Here is a 17,059-nt window from a genome sequence, read left to right as displayed (position 1 = left end):
TAACTCACAAATCTCATTACTATTTACAACTCATTTCATTACTATTCATAATCCATCTCAACTCATCTCAGCTCATCTCAAGTCATCTTCGAATCCAAACGTCTCCGCAGCTCTAATATTCATGTCTATAGATATACACGAGTAGAATATATATATATATATATATATATATATATATATAAAAGAACCGATATACATTGATCATGGAGGGAATACACCAACGCAAAATACTAGTGCTGCAAACATCATGATTAATTAATTAGTTAGTGAAGTGGCTAATTAACTGACACTAGGTTTGGTACTTGTAATTATTAATGTCGCTCGAAGTGCATGGACATCACAATTGAATCTGAGAGAGCAGTTTACTAGTGATCATGTAAGGCTATCTCTTCTAATTTATTCTACACCTAATTATTCCTGTTTGTTAAAAAAAAAAATACACACATATATATATAATATATATATTTAACCATGACCTAATTAAAGGGAGCTAGCTAGTAGTTAACGATTATATATGTCACATTTTATTTGAGGGAATATCATTTTTGTGGATTGTGACATAAAAATCTCAGCTATTACTTGGCTTCTGTTAGTTTTGAATATGGAGGAATGGCAAGAACTACATTTTTAATGATTTATTTGTGTTGGTACCAATTATCTTTCTAAACAAGAGCTGATCCAAGGGTTGGTAGCACCATGAGAGTAGAATGTGAGCATAGTATATAGCTTAACTCAGTTTTTTTTTTTTTTTTTTTTTTTTGTTCTTGATAAGTAAAAAGATATCGAGAAAATAGACTGACTAAATACTTGCTACATGATTCGATGGATTCCATGATTTGGAAATATCTGTTTCTGCTCACTGAGAATTATTTGTTTTTATTTTTTCTGTTCATACCAGTATCACAGCATTTGAAGCTCCTAATTAATAATGACAAAATTACCTTTATTTGAGACAATAAGCTTGTGGATTTAGTTTATTTTTTATGAATCTGCGAAATTATATATGTTAAAAAATAAACTTTAAGTTCATTCTTATCATTTTATTATATATCTTTGAGCAGCTCTTTGAAGACTCCAAAGTGAAACCTATAACTGGCTGGGATTGTCATGAGCTACCTATTGTATTTGGCATATTGTGTACCAATCAGTTTCAGACAATCATTGTACGTTTGTATTTCATTTCTATAGGAAGTGCTTATATTTTTAGATTCTGCATTACATATGAGAGTTTAATCTTCATTTTTCTTCTTTTGACATCATGTTCTTTGCCTATAAAGTCTCAGAAGACATTCTTAGTTTTAGTGTGATGGGGGAAGAGGAAGATGGAATGCCACATAGGCCTTTGACGTCGACTTCGCAATCATTAATGACGCCTCAAAATAGAGGTGGAAATCCAAACGTCTACCATGCGAGTAGGCAAGTTAATGTCCTTTATTTTTTAATAAAGTTTGTTTGAAGTGCTCATGAATCTAAATATAAGCATAATTGCAGCATCCTTTTGATGTAAATATGTCCTACAGTTCGCCGAGTACTCCAATAGACTTTAGCCCATTCGATGATTCATTTGAGGTATATTTATTTGAATTTTTAAATTCCAGAAATTAACATGTTAATTTGTTTAGAGTCATTCCATTTTGCCTAACAACATGCATGTTTGAGCAAATGACACCTTATATGCCCTACCCTTCGCTGAGTAATTTGGAGGACTTGAGGCAAGAAGCGCCCCTGGCGTCAACTGCTGTAGAATTTGAACAAAATCTTGGAAGTACATCACGGATGACTGATGAAAGTTTTCATGACGTCGATTGTATTACCGTTTTGTTTGCCTTGATTATAATGATTGTAATATTGTTTTGAAGCTAATCCATCCATATGTTTCCATTTTTAGAAATGGTCTTCGACATAAATGAAGATTTAGAGGATACCACTGTTGTCCAGGATGATAAGGTACAAGTTGAAGCACTAAGATCCGGTATGGAACTTGACAGTGTGAAAGAGCTTACAACCTACCATAAGCAATATCCCAAGCAAGAGGATTTTAGTGTACGGACAAAGAAGACTAGAAGAGATGATGATGGGAGGCCTGTGTATGTGACCATTGGTTGTGCCCGTGACGGAAAGTACCAACCTAAGAACAATAATATCTCAAAGCCACGGCTACCAACCTAAGAACAATAATATCTCAAAGCCACGGCCAACAACTAGTACGGATTGTAAGGCGAGAGTAAATGCGACGTTGAGCAAGAATGATAAGTGGATTTTCACCACTGTTGAAAATGTGCACAACCACATAACTATGAGCCCCAAGAAGATAAGATTCTTGCGATTTCACAAGTGTCTAGATGAATATAGTCAAAGGATCCTCGACCTGAATGATCGAGCCGATATATGAATGAACAAGAATTTTTATTCTCTTGTCGTTGATGCGGGGGGTTTTGAGAATCTTCAGTTTCAAGACAAAGATTGTCGAAATTTCACTAACAAGACTAGACATTTAAGGTTGGGTAAAGAAGGTGGTGAAGCACTTAATCAGTATTTTCAAAGAATGAGAGATCAGAATGATGAGTTTTTTTCTAACATGGACGTGGATGACGAGGGAAGGTTACAGAATGTGTTTTGGGTTGATGCTCGGAGTCGAGCGGCCTATGAGTATTTCAGAGATGTTGTAACCTTAGATACAACGTACCTAACAAATAGGTACGGGATGCCTTTTGCTCCATTCATTGGTATTAACCATCATGGTCAGTCCATATTATCAGGAGCGTGATTGCTTTCAAGCGAGGACACACATACTTTTGTGTGGTTGTTCCGAATGTGGCTGGACTGCATGAATGGTCGGGTGTCCAAAGCCATGATAATCGACCAAGATCGGGCAATGAAGAGTATTATTGCCATTGTATTCCCCGAAACTCTTCATAAATATTGTTTATGGCATATAATGTGCAAACTTCCAGAGAAATTAAGATCTCACGCCAAATTCAATACAGGGTTGAAGACTGACATTCAGATTACATTATATGACTCAAAGACCACCATAGAATTTTAGGAAAGCTAGGGTAAACTACCTGGGAAGTATGATCTGGTCAGCAATGAATGACTTCAATCCTTATACTAGGAAATGTCTTTTTGGGTTCCAGCTTATTTGAAAAGTGTATTTTGGGCTGGAATGAGTATAACACAGAGGTCGGAAAGCATGAATGCTTTTTTTTACAGGTATTTCCATTCTGGTACGACATTGAAGGAATTCGTTGATGAATGTAATGGAAAGTGGAGGTGTATCTTTGTTGTAAGATTAAGAATGAAAAATGAATGTGAAAATGGTTCATTTCGGACTGTATGTATTCCATTGGTTGTGAAATGACAGAAGCTATATCTGTCTGCAGTGAAATTAGAAAAGCTTCAAAAAGCACAACAATGGTGAAAAACTCTATCATAGAGAGCTTTAACAGATAAGTTGTGACCAAGATACATCAAAATATGTCTCGAATAACATCCCTTTTCTTTTCTTTTTATCTCTAGGGCAACCCCCATCAGCATTCACTTTATGGTCATTACAATATGTTAAAAGAATTTGCATAGACTCTATTGGAGATGAATGACCAGTAAGAAGTTCATAGATTCGACTCTTCCTAGATCAGTGCTTTTAAATAGGACTCATGATTTAATTAAAAATATCAATTTTTCATATTTACTTGCATTGGGAGGTGGTTCTCAACCATCTTCAAGAAATGCATTCAGTTCTAAAAAAATAATTTAGCAAACGTGGCTACTAAGGCAATTATGTTCTAAAAAAATAATTCAGCATTCATTTTATATTCAGTGACTACCCACTTTACTTCATGCATATTTTTACAAGGAGACAATATTCCAACAACGAAAAGATAGCAGGGGAAAAAATGAAATTGCACAAAAGCTATCCATACACTTTACTTTGTGCATATTTTTACAAGGAGACCTTACAAGGTTGATTTAGCAATTGTGTCTTTCCATGGTTTTCATCAAAACATGGTGTTAACAAGCTGTTTCCATTCATGAACTAACCATCTAATCCATACAACGTGCTTTTTACATGGAATTCATCCGAACCAAGCAAACACTATTACAAATGTGAGAATCCAGTACAAACATAACAATTTTCGTTTTTCCTTTTTCAGATTCTTCGTTATCTCTCTTAGTTTATCTCTCCTTTTCCGAACGTCATATTCGTGCTATAGTACATAATCCCACGTCTTAGAAGCCTTATTCTCTCTGACACAAAAATTCTCCTATAGCAGATGAAGTATATTCACCCATAGAAGAATTCACACCTCGCATCTCTCTGCACGCAGTGCGCACTCCCCCAATTAACATGATAAATATACTCCACAAGCAAAAAATTGATATGCAAATATGACAAATATAAAGTTGTTTTACCATATTATAGTTTGGGCAAGCAAAAAACCTCCTATCAAGATTTTTCTTAGCATGAGACGTCTTTAGTGGTGTTTTCAAACCACACCAACAAGTTGGTGACTCCATCACAAAATCATTAACTAAAGATGATAATTGGGATGATGTCATGCGTGATTATGAAAAATCAAAGACAAATTTTTAATGGAACACATTTTTAATTAATACAATCACGTGCTTAAAGTAATTATGCTTTTGGTGTCTAGATTTCAATGGATCATTTTTCCCAGCATTGTGTGTCCAATGTCCATATTGGGATGCGTAATTCAGCACTTGTATGTGAATCAACACAGATCACATGTTGTATTAGTGTTGGAGTGCAACACTTGGTTCATATCAACAGATTGTGTTATGATGGGTTATCGATAAAAAAAATAATAATAAAAAAAAAAAAGGGTTATGATGGGTATCTCAATGTGATCTTGTACATAGATCACATGTTGTATTAGTCTAGGAATGCAACACTTGGTTCATATCCACACATTGTGTTATGATGGGTTATCAAAGAAAAAAGAAATGATTGTGTTATGATGGGTATCTCAATGTGATCTTCAATTTAGAAAAATATTTTCTCATAATTATTTATTTCAATGCCTTACAAAGGGACAACTAATATTTAATATTTTGATATTGGGGATAGCCTCACTTCACTGTAATTCATATAAGATTTTTCTAACTCTTGGACATGTATCAGGTTTATTCATTTTGAGGGTAGTGATTTTTCTAACTCTTGGACATGTTTTAGATTTTTCTAATTCATATATAGATTTTTCTAATTCTTTTCTAGTTTCCTTCAATGCACTTATATAATGCTTCTAAAGGTCCTGCTCCTTGGTGAGATTCCACATCATCACAAAATGCATATAAATAATGGTTCTACCAAATCGTTAAATCTTAAATCCTAAAGGCAACTGTCCCAAAATAAATATAGGCTAATTATTTAACCAATTTCTGAGTGCAAATTAAATTTATACTTGAAAATCTACTAAGTGATGATAAAGACATTATTCTATTTACTTATATATATATATATATATAATTTTTTTTAAAAAAACTGTATGCTAAATCTACAAAGTGATGATACAGAGATGGATTAAATAGGAGAAAAAAAATGTATGTTAAACCTTCGCGTCGTTGGACTGAGGGCTGTTTCGCGTCGATGGACTAAGATGGGATCAAGGGCTTCATTGGTAAACTGAGATGGGACCAAGGGCTTTGTTGGTGGATTGAGATGGGACCGAGGGCTTGGGGACTCTAATCTCCTCGAGAGGGTGTCATGGTGGGTAGGGCTGGGTCGTGGTGGGGAAGGCTGAGGTCTGAGATGGGACCAAGGGCTTCATTGGTGGACTGAGATGGGACCGATGGCTCGTTGGTAGACTGAGATGGGACCGAGGGCTTAGGGACTAATCTCCTCGGGAGAGCTAAGGTCATGGTTGGTAGGGCTGGGTTGTGGTGGGGAAGGCTGAGGTCGGTGACTGTGCTTGGCTTCGATGGCTCTGAGGTTCGGGGAGGGCTTTGAGGGCTTGGGATCGGGGGGGCTTTGAGCTCTTGGGGCCGAAATGGTTGGATGAGGGGAATGAGGGCTGAGAGACGGAACGAAGCAAACCGGTTTAGTGGTGTTAGTGAACCTGGTCTACACGTCATGTGTGAAATGAATGCAGCCAAATAGTGGCTGCTTCGAAGATTATTTCTCTTTTGGCATTTGTTTGCTTACCAAAAGCAAAAGTTTTGCACAACATTCTTTTCTACTTATATAAATCCCATGGAATTGTTTTTGTCCAAAAAAAAAAAATTATCTTGAAACTCCTTATTGTATGTATTAGACTATTAGTCTATAGATCATGAGCTTTTAACAATATTTTCTCTTAAAATATGATGATTGGATTCAAAGAAAATACATAATGTTCATATGTAGTTCACATTATTCAAAATCCTAGCACAACATTAAACGTGAAGGATTCACATATCATGATTCAAATAAAGAATTGAAGGAAACCAAATCTATATTTCATAATTTGTTTTGTCATTTTCATTGATTTTTTTTTTATTGGATTAGACCCATATGTTGGCTTTAATGCTACTATAATATTGATAATTTGTTTTTTTTTTCTTTTTTATGGTCGTTTCAAATAATAATTATTATTATTTATGCCGTTATCTCAAGCATTGTGTAGAAGGAAGTGTACCAAATTTAATAATCTCTTTCTCCTCAATTATTGAAGGGGTGCGAGATTTTTTGGGAAGGGGAAAGTTCTAAGATTACCCATACAAAAGTGATATTTTTTAGAGTATTGATTTATTTAACAAACTTTAATTTCTCTTAAAATAGTAAAAAATATCGTAATTATTTCCTCGAACTACCTCTGACCCGATGAACCAACATTTTGCTAACAACTTCCAGTTCAGTGTATCTATGGTAGTTTACTGTGTACATTGAAAAAATTGCAACAATTTGCAGATATAAAAGTTTTGCAGATGTGAATTATAATGCAGCAACATGCAAAATTGCTAATATGAAGCATTAGATACGTTTCAAAATAACATAGGCTACATACAATTCCTGGGATCATCATTTTACCAGCATACATACAATGAAAATGCCAATAATTTTGTGGATATATGTCCACTGATACACTTGAACTCATCATACATTAGTAGTACAAACAACAGAGAGACCCGAGACAGGGAGAGTTTCACATGAGCTCCCTTGCTAACCTCACTGGTTTTTCCTTTAGAAAAGCCACATCACCATTTGTTGTGGCCAGTAGATGATGATTTGGTTCCTCATCTTCACTCTCTGCTGATGCAAATGATGCAGCAGATTCTGACCCGTCCTCATCTGTATTTTCACATTATGTGGATTAATGGCAGAGAGAGAGAGAGAGAGTCCAAACATAAATACCACACATAACAGGAGAATTATATCTCGGAATTCAATCCTTTCTGCTGAATAAAGCAGTCACTGTCAAGACAGTTCTTTTTAAGATGGATGGACCTAGTTACCTAATGATAGATGTGCCTGCACGTAGTGGATGGTTCCAGTTTCTAAGTGTCCAGATCATCATTGTCACAAAACGACCTTAAAACTACGTAGTTTATTAAAACAAAACTCACTTTAAAACCTTACCTTACATGACTAGATAAACCTAACCCAACAACAATTATGCCAGTATGTTTGATCCTATAATCGAACTGTTTAATGATAACTCAAGCTTTCCACCAAACATTTAAAACCAAAAACAAGAGAACAAAAAAAGGGACGTCTACCTTTTATTGTTTATGACAACGGAACTCGTAACATGCAGAAATATACAAAAGCATTTCAAGAAGAGAATCCATACAAGAATCTAAACCAATCAGCTTGCAAATATGGTTGTCCAAATAGACTTTTACCAGAATGTGTTGGATGATCAGGCAGATGTCTCACTGCTGTAACCTGAATGTTTTCTGGCAGAAGACAATTGCAGAAAGAACCTGAAACTTCAACCATATATAATGAGAAGAAGGAAGCGAAAAGCATATATTGGCCAAAGGCCCAAAAGATCCCTTTGCAAAGGCAAGAGGTGTAAGCAGCTATGTTGCTCACACCCTTTGAAACCCCAATATAACAAATTTCCACAGGAAAGTGCCATATAGAATATACCCTGTAGATTTGACGAGTAGCCTGATAATACAGTAATCATGAAATATAACAAAATAGTAAAATAATGTTTATTAATCTGTATACTCATATGGCCAAGGTCAATGTGGAACTAGGTTCCTATGTATATCCAAACTTAAGACACCAGGTACCATGGATATGCAATTCACCAGGTCTAGAAGCTACCTTTGAGCTTCAACCAAGGGCGGCTCAATACAAATTGAGGCCTAAGGCAAGATTTAAGTGAGTCATTCGTAATTATAATACAATAAAATATAAATTATTATATGGAATATTTTCAAACTTTACAATAAAATGAGATTTTATTTAAAATCTTTAAATACAATTTTTGTGAATTTATATTTACAACAACCTAAAATGAGGTCTCAATGCAATTTTGTGCCTCACTTTAACAAGATCTTAAAAAAATTATTTAAAATATAAATAATTCATTGTATTACTGATCAAAAAACAAAATTCATTGTATTAAATATTAAATTTAGTATTATGGGGCCTTGCACACATTGAAAACTATAAAAATTATTTAAATTTTTATTTAATGAAATGGTTTTTATTTTTGGGGGCCTTACATAGGGTGGGGGGCATTAGGCAATGGCCTTACCATTGAGCCAGCCCTGGCTTCAACGTAGATTCTCAATTACAGAAACAAGCAAGCAGGGAGACCAGTTACCTAGTCGGGCAAGCCGGTTTACCCATCCTGGTATGGGCTTTCCAGTTAGTCGGGTACAAACTTCATCCGTGAAGTGGTTGCAATTTTTGGCAATCAAATGGTAGGTGTCCCCATTATACTTTGCAGAAAGCTGCTCCATGAAGGACCGAAATTCTGAACGAGACATATCAGTGCTACCTAACAATACTGACCGTCTGAAGATGAAGCCAGGGCAACTTCTTGGTTCCACCTCAAACACCCCACTGGAAGAGTACTCATGTGCTCCAAAGCCATACTCCAAACCATGCACTGTCCATCAAAATTCAGGTACAACTTTTATGGTTGGCACACCATAGAATAGAAAATACAAAAAGCTTAATGCCTGGACTCTTCAGCAACAAAAAATAAAATCCTAGGGCTTCCCTTCTCACCGTGTGGCATACATATGGCAGCTTGTCCTCCCTATTTTTGATTATCATATAATTAGACAATAAAATTTTTATCGCATAAAGTTTCTAATCATATCTTTATATACATGAATTATTCTCTAGCATCATGCAACAAGTACAATCAGAGAAAAATCCTGCAGGAACAAAGACATTAAGTAGTTTAGTTATTCAAATCTGGTGCTGGAATGCTCCATCAATCTATGTTTAACTTTTTTTTTTAAAAAAAAAATCTAAAGATTCTACATATTCATGAAAACACACATGCTCTTATTAGTCTCTAGAGAAAGTTATGCATAGCAATGCAAACAGGAAATTTAAATTCCCAAAGTTGAGCAATTGTAGAATACTAACGCAAAAGAAAGTTCAACCTCTTCTGTTCACACCGTTAAACACAGTTTTCTCTATTTGATGTTATCTTTTGCTTCCCTTGAAGTGTAAAGCTTCATTTAGCTAATCAATAACTATGATAGAAAAGCCAAAAGACATAATGGCGATGGGATTCTCCCCTTCAATCATACATTTCATAATTATCTGAGGATACAAACTCAATGCGCAGTAATTTTTCCCTTGAAGATTACAAATTTAAAAATGGAAGAGTCGAGAGTAGTGCAATGTACCACTCAACTACCTTCAATACCCGAATGGAAAATGCCGACGCCGAACCAGTATAGGTAATCATTTGCGGGTGTGAGGTCGTAGACATTGAGAAACAACGAAGCCTGATTTTTCTTTACTCTATCGCTCAGCTCGTTTTCCATGCTTGAGCTCGAGCTCTCGCCCAACGGAAATAACCGCATTTCCACTAAATTGCCAACGCCTCAACTCCCCGATAAGAATATTTACATTCCAGGATTCACAAGCTCATGATCTTCAATACCAATCCAAGAAAACACTAAAAAATACAAAGAAAGAGGAAGTTAGGAAAATTAAAATCTTTACCTTGATTCAAATAAATTAGTGGGAGGAGAGAACCCTAACAATCTGTTGGTTGCTGAGAAAGTAACAAGAAAGTGGAAAGAAAGAGAGATTTCGAGACTTGGAAGGAGCAGAGTCTGTTATTTTGTTATTGTATTGCAGCTTTATACGAATAAGCTATAATAGTTCCTGAAAAACTTTCTATCCCGCGGTTCTCCCAGGAAACAAACAGGGTTTAAGAGAATCCAACTTAACCAAGCCGGATCGGTGAAAACAACCACAGGAAATCAAAATGCGTAAAGAAGCTATAGAAAAGAATTATAAACGTTTAATTGTTTATGTGTTTATATATATACGTATATATATATAGAGAGAGAGAGAGAGAGAGAGCGCTTACGAGAGGGCTTGAGAGTGGAGATTTGGAGGAGAGTGGATGCTTAAATTTGGAGGCAAAATGCGGGAATCTTCGATCTGATGAGAATGATCGTCTGTAGATCGAGATGGGAGGCTTTGCTTTTTCTATATCAATTGGGAAGTTCTTTACGCGTAGTGCTGGGGGCTGCTTGTCTGTCCCTGTCTGTGTCTGGGATTATCTTGAAAAATTTTGGGAAATTTTATACTTTCTGGACTAAGAAAGATGCTTCTGAATTTCAAATCATATTTTGGGATTTAATTTGGGAGCGAATGTGTGAGATATTAATTAAACATATTTCATCTTATCTCATCTTATTATTATAATTTTTTTAAATTTTTACATAAATTATAATAAATAATTCATTCAATTTATCTAAAATTATTTCATTTCATCTCACTATCTCAACGAAAAAACTATCTGATTTTCGACAAAGGAAGACAATTGATAAATATAGTAGTAAAATACATAGAATTTATCAATTTAATTGATGGTGTATAGATATTTTAGTTAATGTATCAATTTATAAGGTGATTTATTAATAATACTATTTTTATTTTTGTGATATTTTGAGACAAATGCTAAAATATGAATTCTCACTTATTATTTTGAAAAAAAATAAAAATAGAATTTATCATTAAAAGAATTAGCTTTTTTATATGAGCCTCAAACTTACATACTTTTTTTTTTCAAAATAAGTATGCAAGATTTGTCCATCTTAAAACTGTATAAATTATTTCTCATATTTTAAATTATTTTGTATATATGCCAGATACGAAGGGTTACTTAAAACGTCTGTGCCAACAAATATAACAATGAATAATAAAATCTAAAAGATAAATTGTTTATCTACAAAAGAATTTCAGATAAATAAAATTACAAATTGATGTATCTTGATATAGTATGTCAAATTATAAAATTATTTTTTATTATAAAATAAATATAATATATCACATTATGTCACATCAAGTTATAAGTTTCTTCCTGTTAAATCTCTTTTGTTGCAGCACTTCTCAAATTAAAATAAACAATAGCCTAAAATTACCTAAAGACGTGTGTTGTGCACTCTTGTCCCTTCTTTGACTCCGCAATGGGAAACGGAGATTCATTTGTCCGGCCACATTTGATTTGAATGCTAATCTGAATTTCTAACATTCTTCAAGAATTGAAGATTTTTTTGCTCTATACACAGGAATTCTTTTATGGATGTAAGTAACGATGCGTCTGCCTTTGACTACTTTTTCCATCGTTATTGGCTTCTCCAACTTTTGATGTTCATGTCAATTTCTAGATCGAAGCAGATAAGATGTTTGGTTTGGAGCTACGGTCCAATAGGAAGAATATGTGTGGGATCTCATATGTATGCTTGTCAAGCTTTAAACCCATTATTCGTTATACCTTGAAGCATTACTTAAATAGTTAAAATTGATCAAAACATCAAGACCGTTGGCTTGAATATGCGTATGTTAGAGGGAGCCTTGTTGTATTTACATGATATATATATATATACACATACATCAGCTGTAATGTCCATAAAAAATGGTATTAATCTTTCAGTTGATCACCATTTAGGATGTAGCTGAACTAGTTCTCAACCGATGAACTCAGTAGAGGAAGTGAAGTGCATTTCCACCAGACAACAGGGAGGATTATTATGTCTGGTGATGACTGATGCAGATTAGTACTTGAATGGCTGCAATCAACTGCTCCGACAGTTGAAATCTTCGTTTTCGATAACATTATAGTAAAGGGAAGATGACATGCCATCGAATTTGGAGACCACTTGATGAGCAGATAAGCCACAATAATGCTTCCCTAGCCGGGCCATGCAAATGTCGATAACTTTCTTGAACATGCGGTCTTCTTGTATGAGTGGTTGCTGCACAAACTCGACTAGGGGCAGCCACTGCATGGTTGAGGCATAAGAATTACTCTGGAATCTAGAAAGTTGTTATGCCATAGAATTTAAAGAAATGCATTTGTGGAGTAATTAGTAGCTCATTTACTCTTCTAGCCCTTTCTTTTACTCTTCTTTCTGTTACCTAGGAGGAGGAGGGCTGGGGATTTGGGTATCAACAACAATTCCACCTACCCAATTTGTTTGGTTTCCTTTTCCTATTTTTCAGTAGATTCAAACAAAGCATTTTTTTTTCCAAGATTCAAAGTAGAAGGCCTAGGTCTTGGAACTGTTGGTGATAGGCAAGTAATGTATGAGGGGAGAAAAGATAATGAACCGCTAAAAAGCAAACCTTGAGTGTTCTGTGAGTGAAGACATTTACCTTAGCTGCTTGAATTTCAAGATCGTCGATTACGATTTGAGTTGAGAGGGGTCTTAGCATGCAGATGAAGAACAAATCTGACTTTTCAAAAGCCACATTGTGTGCATGCCTGGATACACAGTTCCAGGAAGAATATTAGGCCTTTGGTTTGGGAGATAAAGCATTTAAGAAAGTAAAATCAGTGCCCCCATTTCACTGGTAGATGTTAGTCTACATTCATATATCTTTGGCTATGCGAATAACATGTTGTTATTACCTGAATGCTATAACTTCAACAAATTCAGTATCAATCTGCAATATAAGAAAGAATGCAACTTACGTCAATTGGAGAATTCAAATGGACGTTTCTGCTATTTGATGCAATATCAAAAGTAAGTTAATGATATCTAGATAAATATAGGAGTCAAAATTCTTACCCCAGTTTCCTCCTTGACTTCTCTTACAGCACCTGTAAAAATCTCCTCTGACTGATAGAGAATAAAACAATTTGTAAACAGTTCAAAAAACAAGTTGAAAAATTGGTTTTTGCATGATTAATTTCATCTACGGAAAAGGTGTGGTCAAGGTACAACTCCAATAGAGTACCTCAAGGATAAAACCAGTGGGTATTTTCCAGAGACCAACGCAGGCTGGAGAACAGTACTTCTCTTGCACTACAAGAACCTGTAAATTGTCATAAAATTCCTTTAATCTGAGTTTTAAACTGATGGGATTTCTGGTACTTGTGCCAGTTTATCATAGGAAATTAACAGGAGCATTCATAATATTCATTAGTACTAGGATTTGATCAATTTTCTTATTAACTATTCCTTTGTTCTATGAGATACAAAACAACAGTAACTCCTTGATGAGTAAGGTGGAAGTGCATGCACACGAAGTGGAAGACTACATGTACATCTCAGGTAGTTTAAAGACTCATTTTCTGAACACAAGAAAATTTACCTCATTTCTGTCGTTAATGACGAATCCCCCAACCCCTACTTGATGTGAGGCATTAGCAGGAAGCATGCAAGGTCCTTCAGGTATCCAGTATGTTAACATCACATATCCTCGCTCTGCATGATGGTATTGGAAGCCTTCCTGTAACAATTAGGCATATAACAGAGGTTAGTAAAATTTCTTCCAGTAAATCAAGTATAAAAATGGAAGGGAAACAATCTGATGCTTAGGACAGAGATGCCACTGGACTACTTGGGAAAGCTTGATAGACAGAAAAGACCAAGAAGGCAATTATCTAATTTATCCTCTTCTTGATTTTAGTCTGTATGTGTAAGGTGATAGTGATTCGTTGTTGCCTCCTTGATTTGCCAGCCTCCATGATTATAAGAATGATAGGAAGGCTTCTTGACCCTCCTGCTTATATTCAATGATCAGTGAAGTCTCTGAATTTCTCTCTTCATCTGGTTGATTTAATACCTTTCCTAATGAATTCACCTCCCCCCCCCCCCCCCCCCCCACCAAAAAAAAAAAAAGGAGCCAATTTGAGTCGCCATTTCTTAGTTATGTAGGTCCTGTCTAGATAGCTGAGTCTGTTCACACATGATGCTCTGAATACTGGAAATTTAAGGTACAGAAATCACCTTTATTGCATAGGGAACAAGCTCAGAGCGATCCACTGGCAACTTAAGCCAAATTCCCTTCTTTCCCTGTAGCAAAATAACCTCAGATTATGAATTTCCAATAATTTTGCAGGCAGTAAGATTTCATCTTCCCCATATAAGGATTTGAAAGCTGGTAAATTCCTTGAAACAATGGAAAATTCAGTGGAAAACATTGACTTGAAAGCTCTACCAAGTCTATTTGGGAGCAAAATTTAATCCTAGGCCAAGCCTAGCTTAAGAAACCCATCATGCTGAAAGAAAGCGCTCATAACCCATTCACAGCAAGATCCAAGAAAACATAAAGATTTCCTAACATAAAAGAAAGAAATATGCATTGGATCTCTTTAAAAAGCTCTAGAGACAATTGACTTGTAACACTCAGTTCCATTGCAAAATTTCACTAATTATAAGTGAATGACTGATCATTATCAGATAGGCAGGAAAGTTACCGTCTTTTTCCAATGAGAAAGGGAGGCATGAAGGATAGAAGCAAAGGAATTTGGGTTAGCTGGCAATCTTTCTGGATCAACAACTACTCCCCCATACTCATCATCAAACGCATCAAGTAATCTCTTTTCTCTAGAATACAGTATGGACTTAGCCCCACTTGTTCCATTGATCTGATATGAAAATGGTTCTGTTGAAAGTTTTTCTTGGCCAACTGAACCACTAGCCTTTTTTTGCGGATAAGTATTATGCGAAGTACTTGAACAAGAAGCCTTGAAATATATTCCTGAATCCAAAATCGAAAAAAGAAGAAGAAGAAAATAAGAAATCCGCATATTCATGAGGTCCAAAATTCATACATTGGGAGAAAATATTTGTGCTTGGATCCTGTTTGACTGCCATGAAAATGAATGAAAAGAAAAGAAGAAGTGGAAATATATTAAGGAAAAAACATATACTTCTGCTTGGTAGGAGTGTAACAATTACCTCTACAAGCACAGAACCGTGGCTTGTACTTAACACCAAGTATTTGTCTGAAATTCAAAAAGGGGCTGGAGTATGTTCTTCCTATATGGACTATCTCAGACACACACACAGATTTCGATTCACACAATTTCATCTCCATGGATGGCAGTATCTCCCCCAACAACCTCAAAGCAAACTGACACACCTATCTAATCCAATGAAATCAAAGCCTTAATATACCAGCAGAACAAGAATATACAAAGTTAAAAAAAATTAATAAAATAAAGACTCCCACAACACGTAGCACTCAAGAACAAACAAGAACATGGAAATCATCGTCATTCGGAGGGAACTAAGCAGGAATGATGAAGTGAAAGACTGGAAAATACAATGGGGGGAGGACAAGGGAAAACAATGATGAACTAATATAATTTAGCACAAACCCACGTAGAGACAAATCAACAAAGCCATTATTACGCCCATATCTTATCCAAATATCTAAGATTAATGTAGTGGGGATGCAGCTTAATTCGTGGTGTGAAATGGGTGGTGTTTGGTACTGACAAACAAGCAAAGGAACAAAATACAGAAAATTTATTTCCACTTCACTCGTAGTTAAAATGAAGAAAACGAGGGAATGAACTGGAAAAAATAAATAAAGAACAGAAAATCATGTTAACAAAATGGAAATGCGAGGAAGGGACGGAGGAAGTGAACAGAGGAACTGAGGAAGGGAGCGTGTTTGATATGAGGTTTCAGTCCCACGCGCTTTAACAGTGTGAGCATACCTCTGCAATGCCGACCAAAACCAGAACAAGGTCTAGCTAGTCAGCAAGCATTGTGGAAAGGCTGCTCAAACTTTGAATATTCATGCGGAAACTAGAAAATTGGTCATGATATTCTCTAGGAAAAATATATCTACCCTTCCAAAGATTTTATAAATTTCTAAATTAATATAGTTTGATGTGTTATCTTAGATTGAAAAGTTAATTTTAATAAAATATATTTAACAGATCACATAAAGCCACACATCAATTTAAAAGTTTATTTTTATAGAATCTTTTAGGTCTTGTTTGTTTTCAGAAAACATCTCATCTCATTTCATCTAATCTAATCATTACAACTTTATCAATTTTCAATACAAAATAAAATAAATAATTCAACTTTTTCAAATTCTAAAATAAAAATAATATTCAAAAATATATTTTAACAATACTTTATTCAACTTTTTAACTTTAATCTCATCTCATCTCTGAAAACAAACGAACCCTTATTTATAGTACTTATTCTCTCACATTAATGCATGTATTGAGAAAATAACATAAAATATCAAAATATTTTAACATCAAGCTTCATTTTTAGTATGTATATTTTAATATTCTTTGTTTAATACACATATTTTTGTTTAAAAATTAAAATTGGCCCCATCAAATTTAGGCACGGTTTAAATATAATAAATATTTCATCTCATATAATCTCATTATTATAATTTATTTAAAATTTTTACACAAAATATAATAGAGAATTTAATTTTTTTAAAATCTCAAAATAATAATAACATTAAAAAATAATATTTTATTTAACTTTTAATTTTTATCTCAACTCACTATCCCGGACAATAAATTAGGTTTATCCTAGAAAATTAACCCAAATCGATTTGCTTCTTTAATCCGCGGCCGCCCATTGACATAATTGAAAAAGGTAACCACAGTTAAGTAGAAGATGGTATTAG

General features: G+C 34.7%; 2 protein-coding genes across 2 annotated transcripts; both read right to left on the bottom strand.

Moving 5' to 3' along the window:
• Positions 1–6,931: 6,931 nt before the first annotated feature.
• On the bottom strand, positions 6,932–10,753 carry LOC108994423 (deSI-like protein At4g17486). The gene is made up of 5 exons (XM_018969639.2): positions 10,521–10,753; positions 9,837–10,100; positions 8,781–9,068; positions 7,843–7,923; positions 6,932–7,288 (listed from the first exon to the last, which is right to left on the bottom strand). Exons 2-5 carry the CDS (start codon positions 10,003–10,005, stop codon positions 7,143–7,145), a joined length of 684 nt encoding a protein of 227 aa, XP_018825184.1. The 5' UTR covers positions 10,006–10,100; positions 10,521–10,753; the 3' UTR covers positions 6,932–7,142.
• A 1,228-nt stretch (positions 10,754–11,981) lies between these two features.
• On the bottom strand, positions 11,982–16,212 carry LOC108994416 (nudix hydrolase 8). The gene is made up of 9 exons (XM_018969624.2): positions 15,349–16,212; positions 14,865–15,148; positions 14,395–14,460; positions 13,757–13,894; positions 13,400–13,477; positions 13,231–13,281; positions 13,071–13,105; positions 12,815–12,923; positions 11,982–12,441 (listed from the first exon to the last, which is right to left on the bottom strand). Exons 1-9 carry the CDS (start codon positions 15,485–15,487, stop codon positions 12,235–12,237), a joined length of 1,107 nt encoding a protein of 368 aa, XP_018825169.1. The 5' UTR covers positions 15,488–16,212; the 3' UTR covers positions 11,982–12,234.
• Positions 16,213–17,059: the final 847 nt, after the last annotated feature.

Source organism: Juglans regia, chromosome 9 (assembly GCF_001411555.2).
Source record: "Juglans regia cultivar Chandler chromosome 9, Walnut 2.0, whole genome shotgun sequence".
In the NCBI taxonomy this organism is placed as follows: domain Eukaryota; kingdom Viridiplantae; phylum Streptophyta; class Magnoliopsida; order Fagales; family Juglandaceae; genus Juglans; species Juglans regia.
The sequence above is the reverse complement of the archived record's forward strand: the minus strand, read 5'-3'. Positions and strand labels throughout refer to the sequence as shown.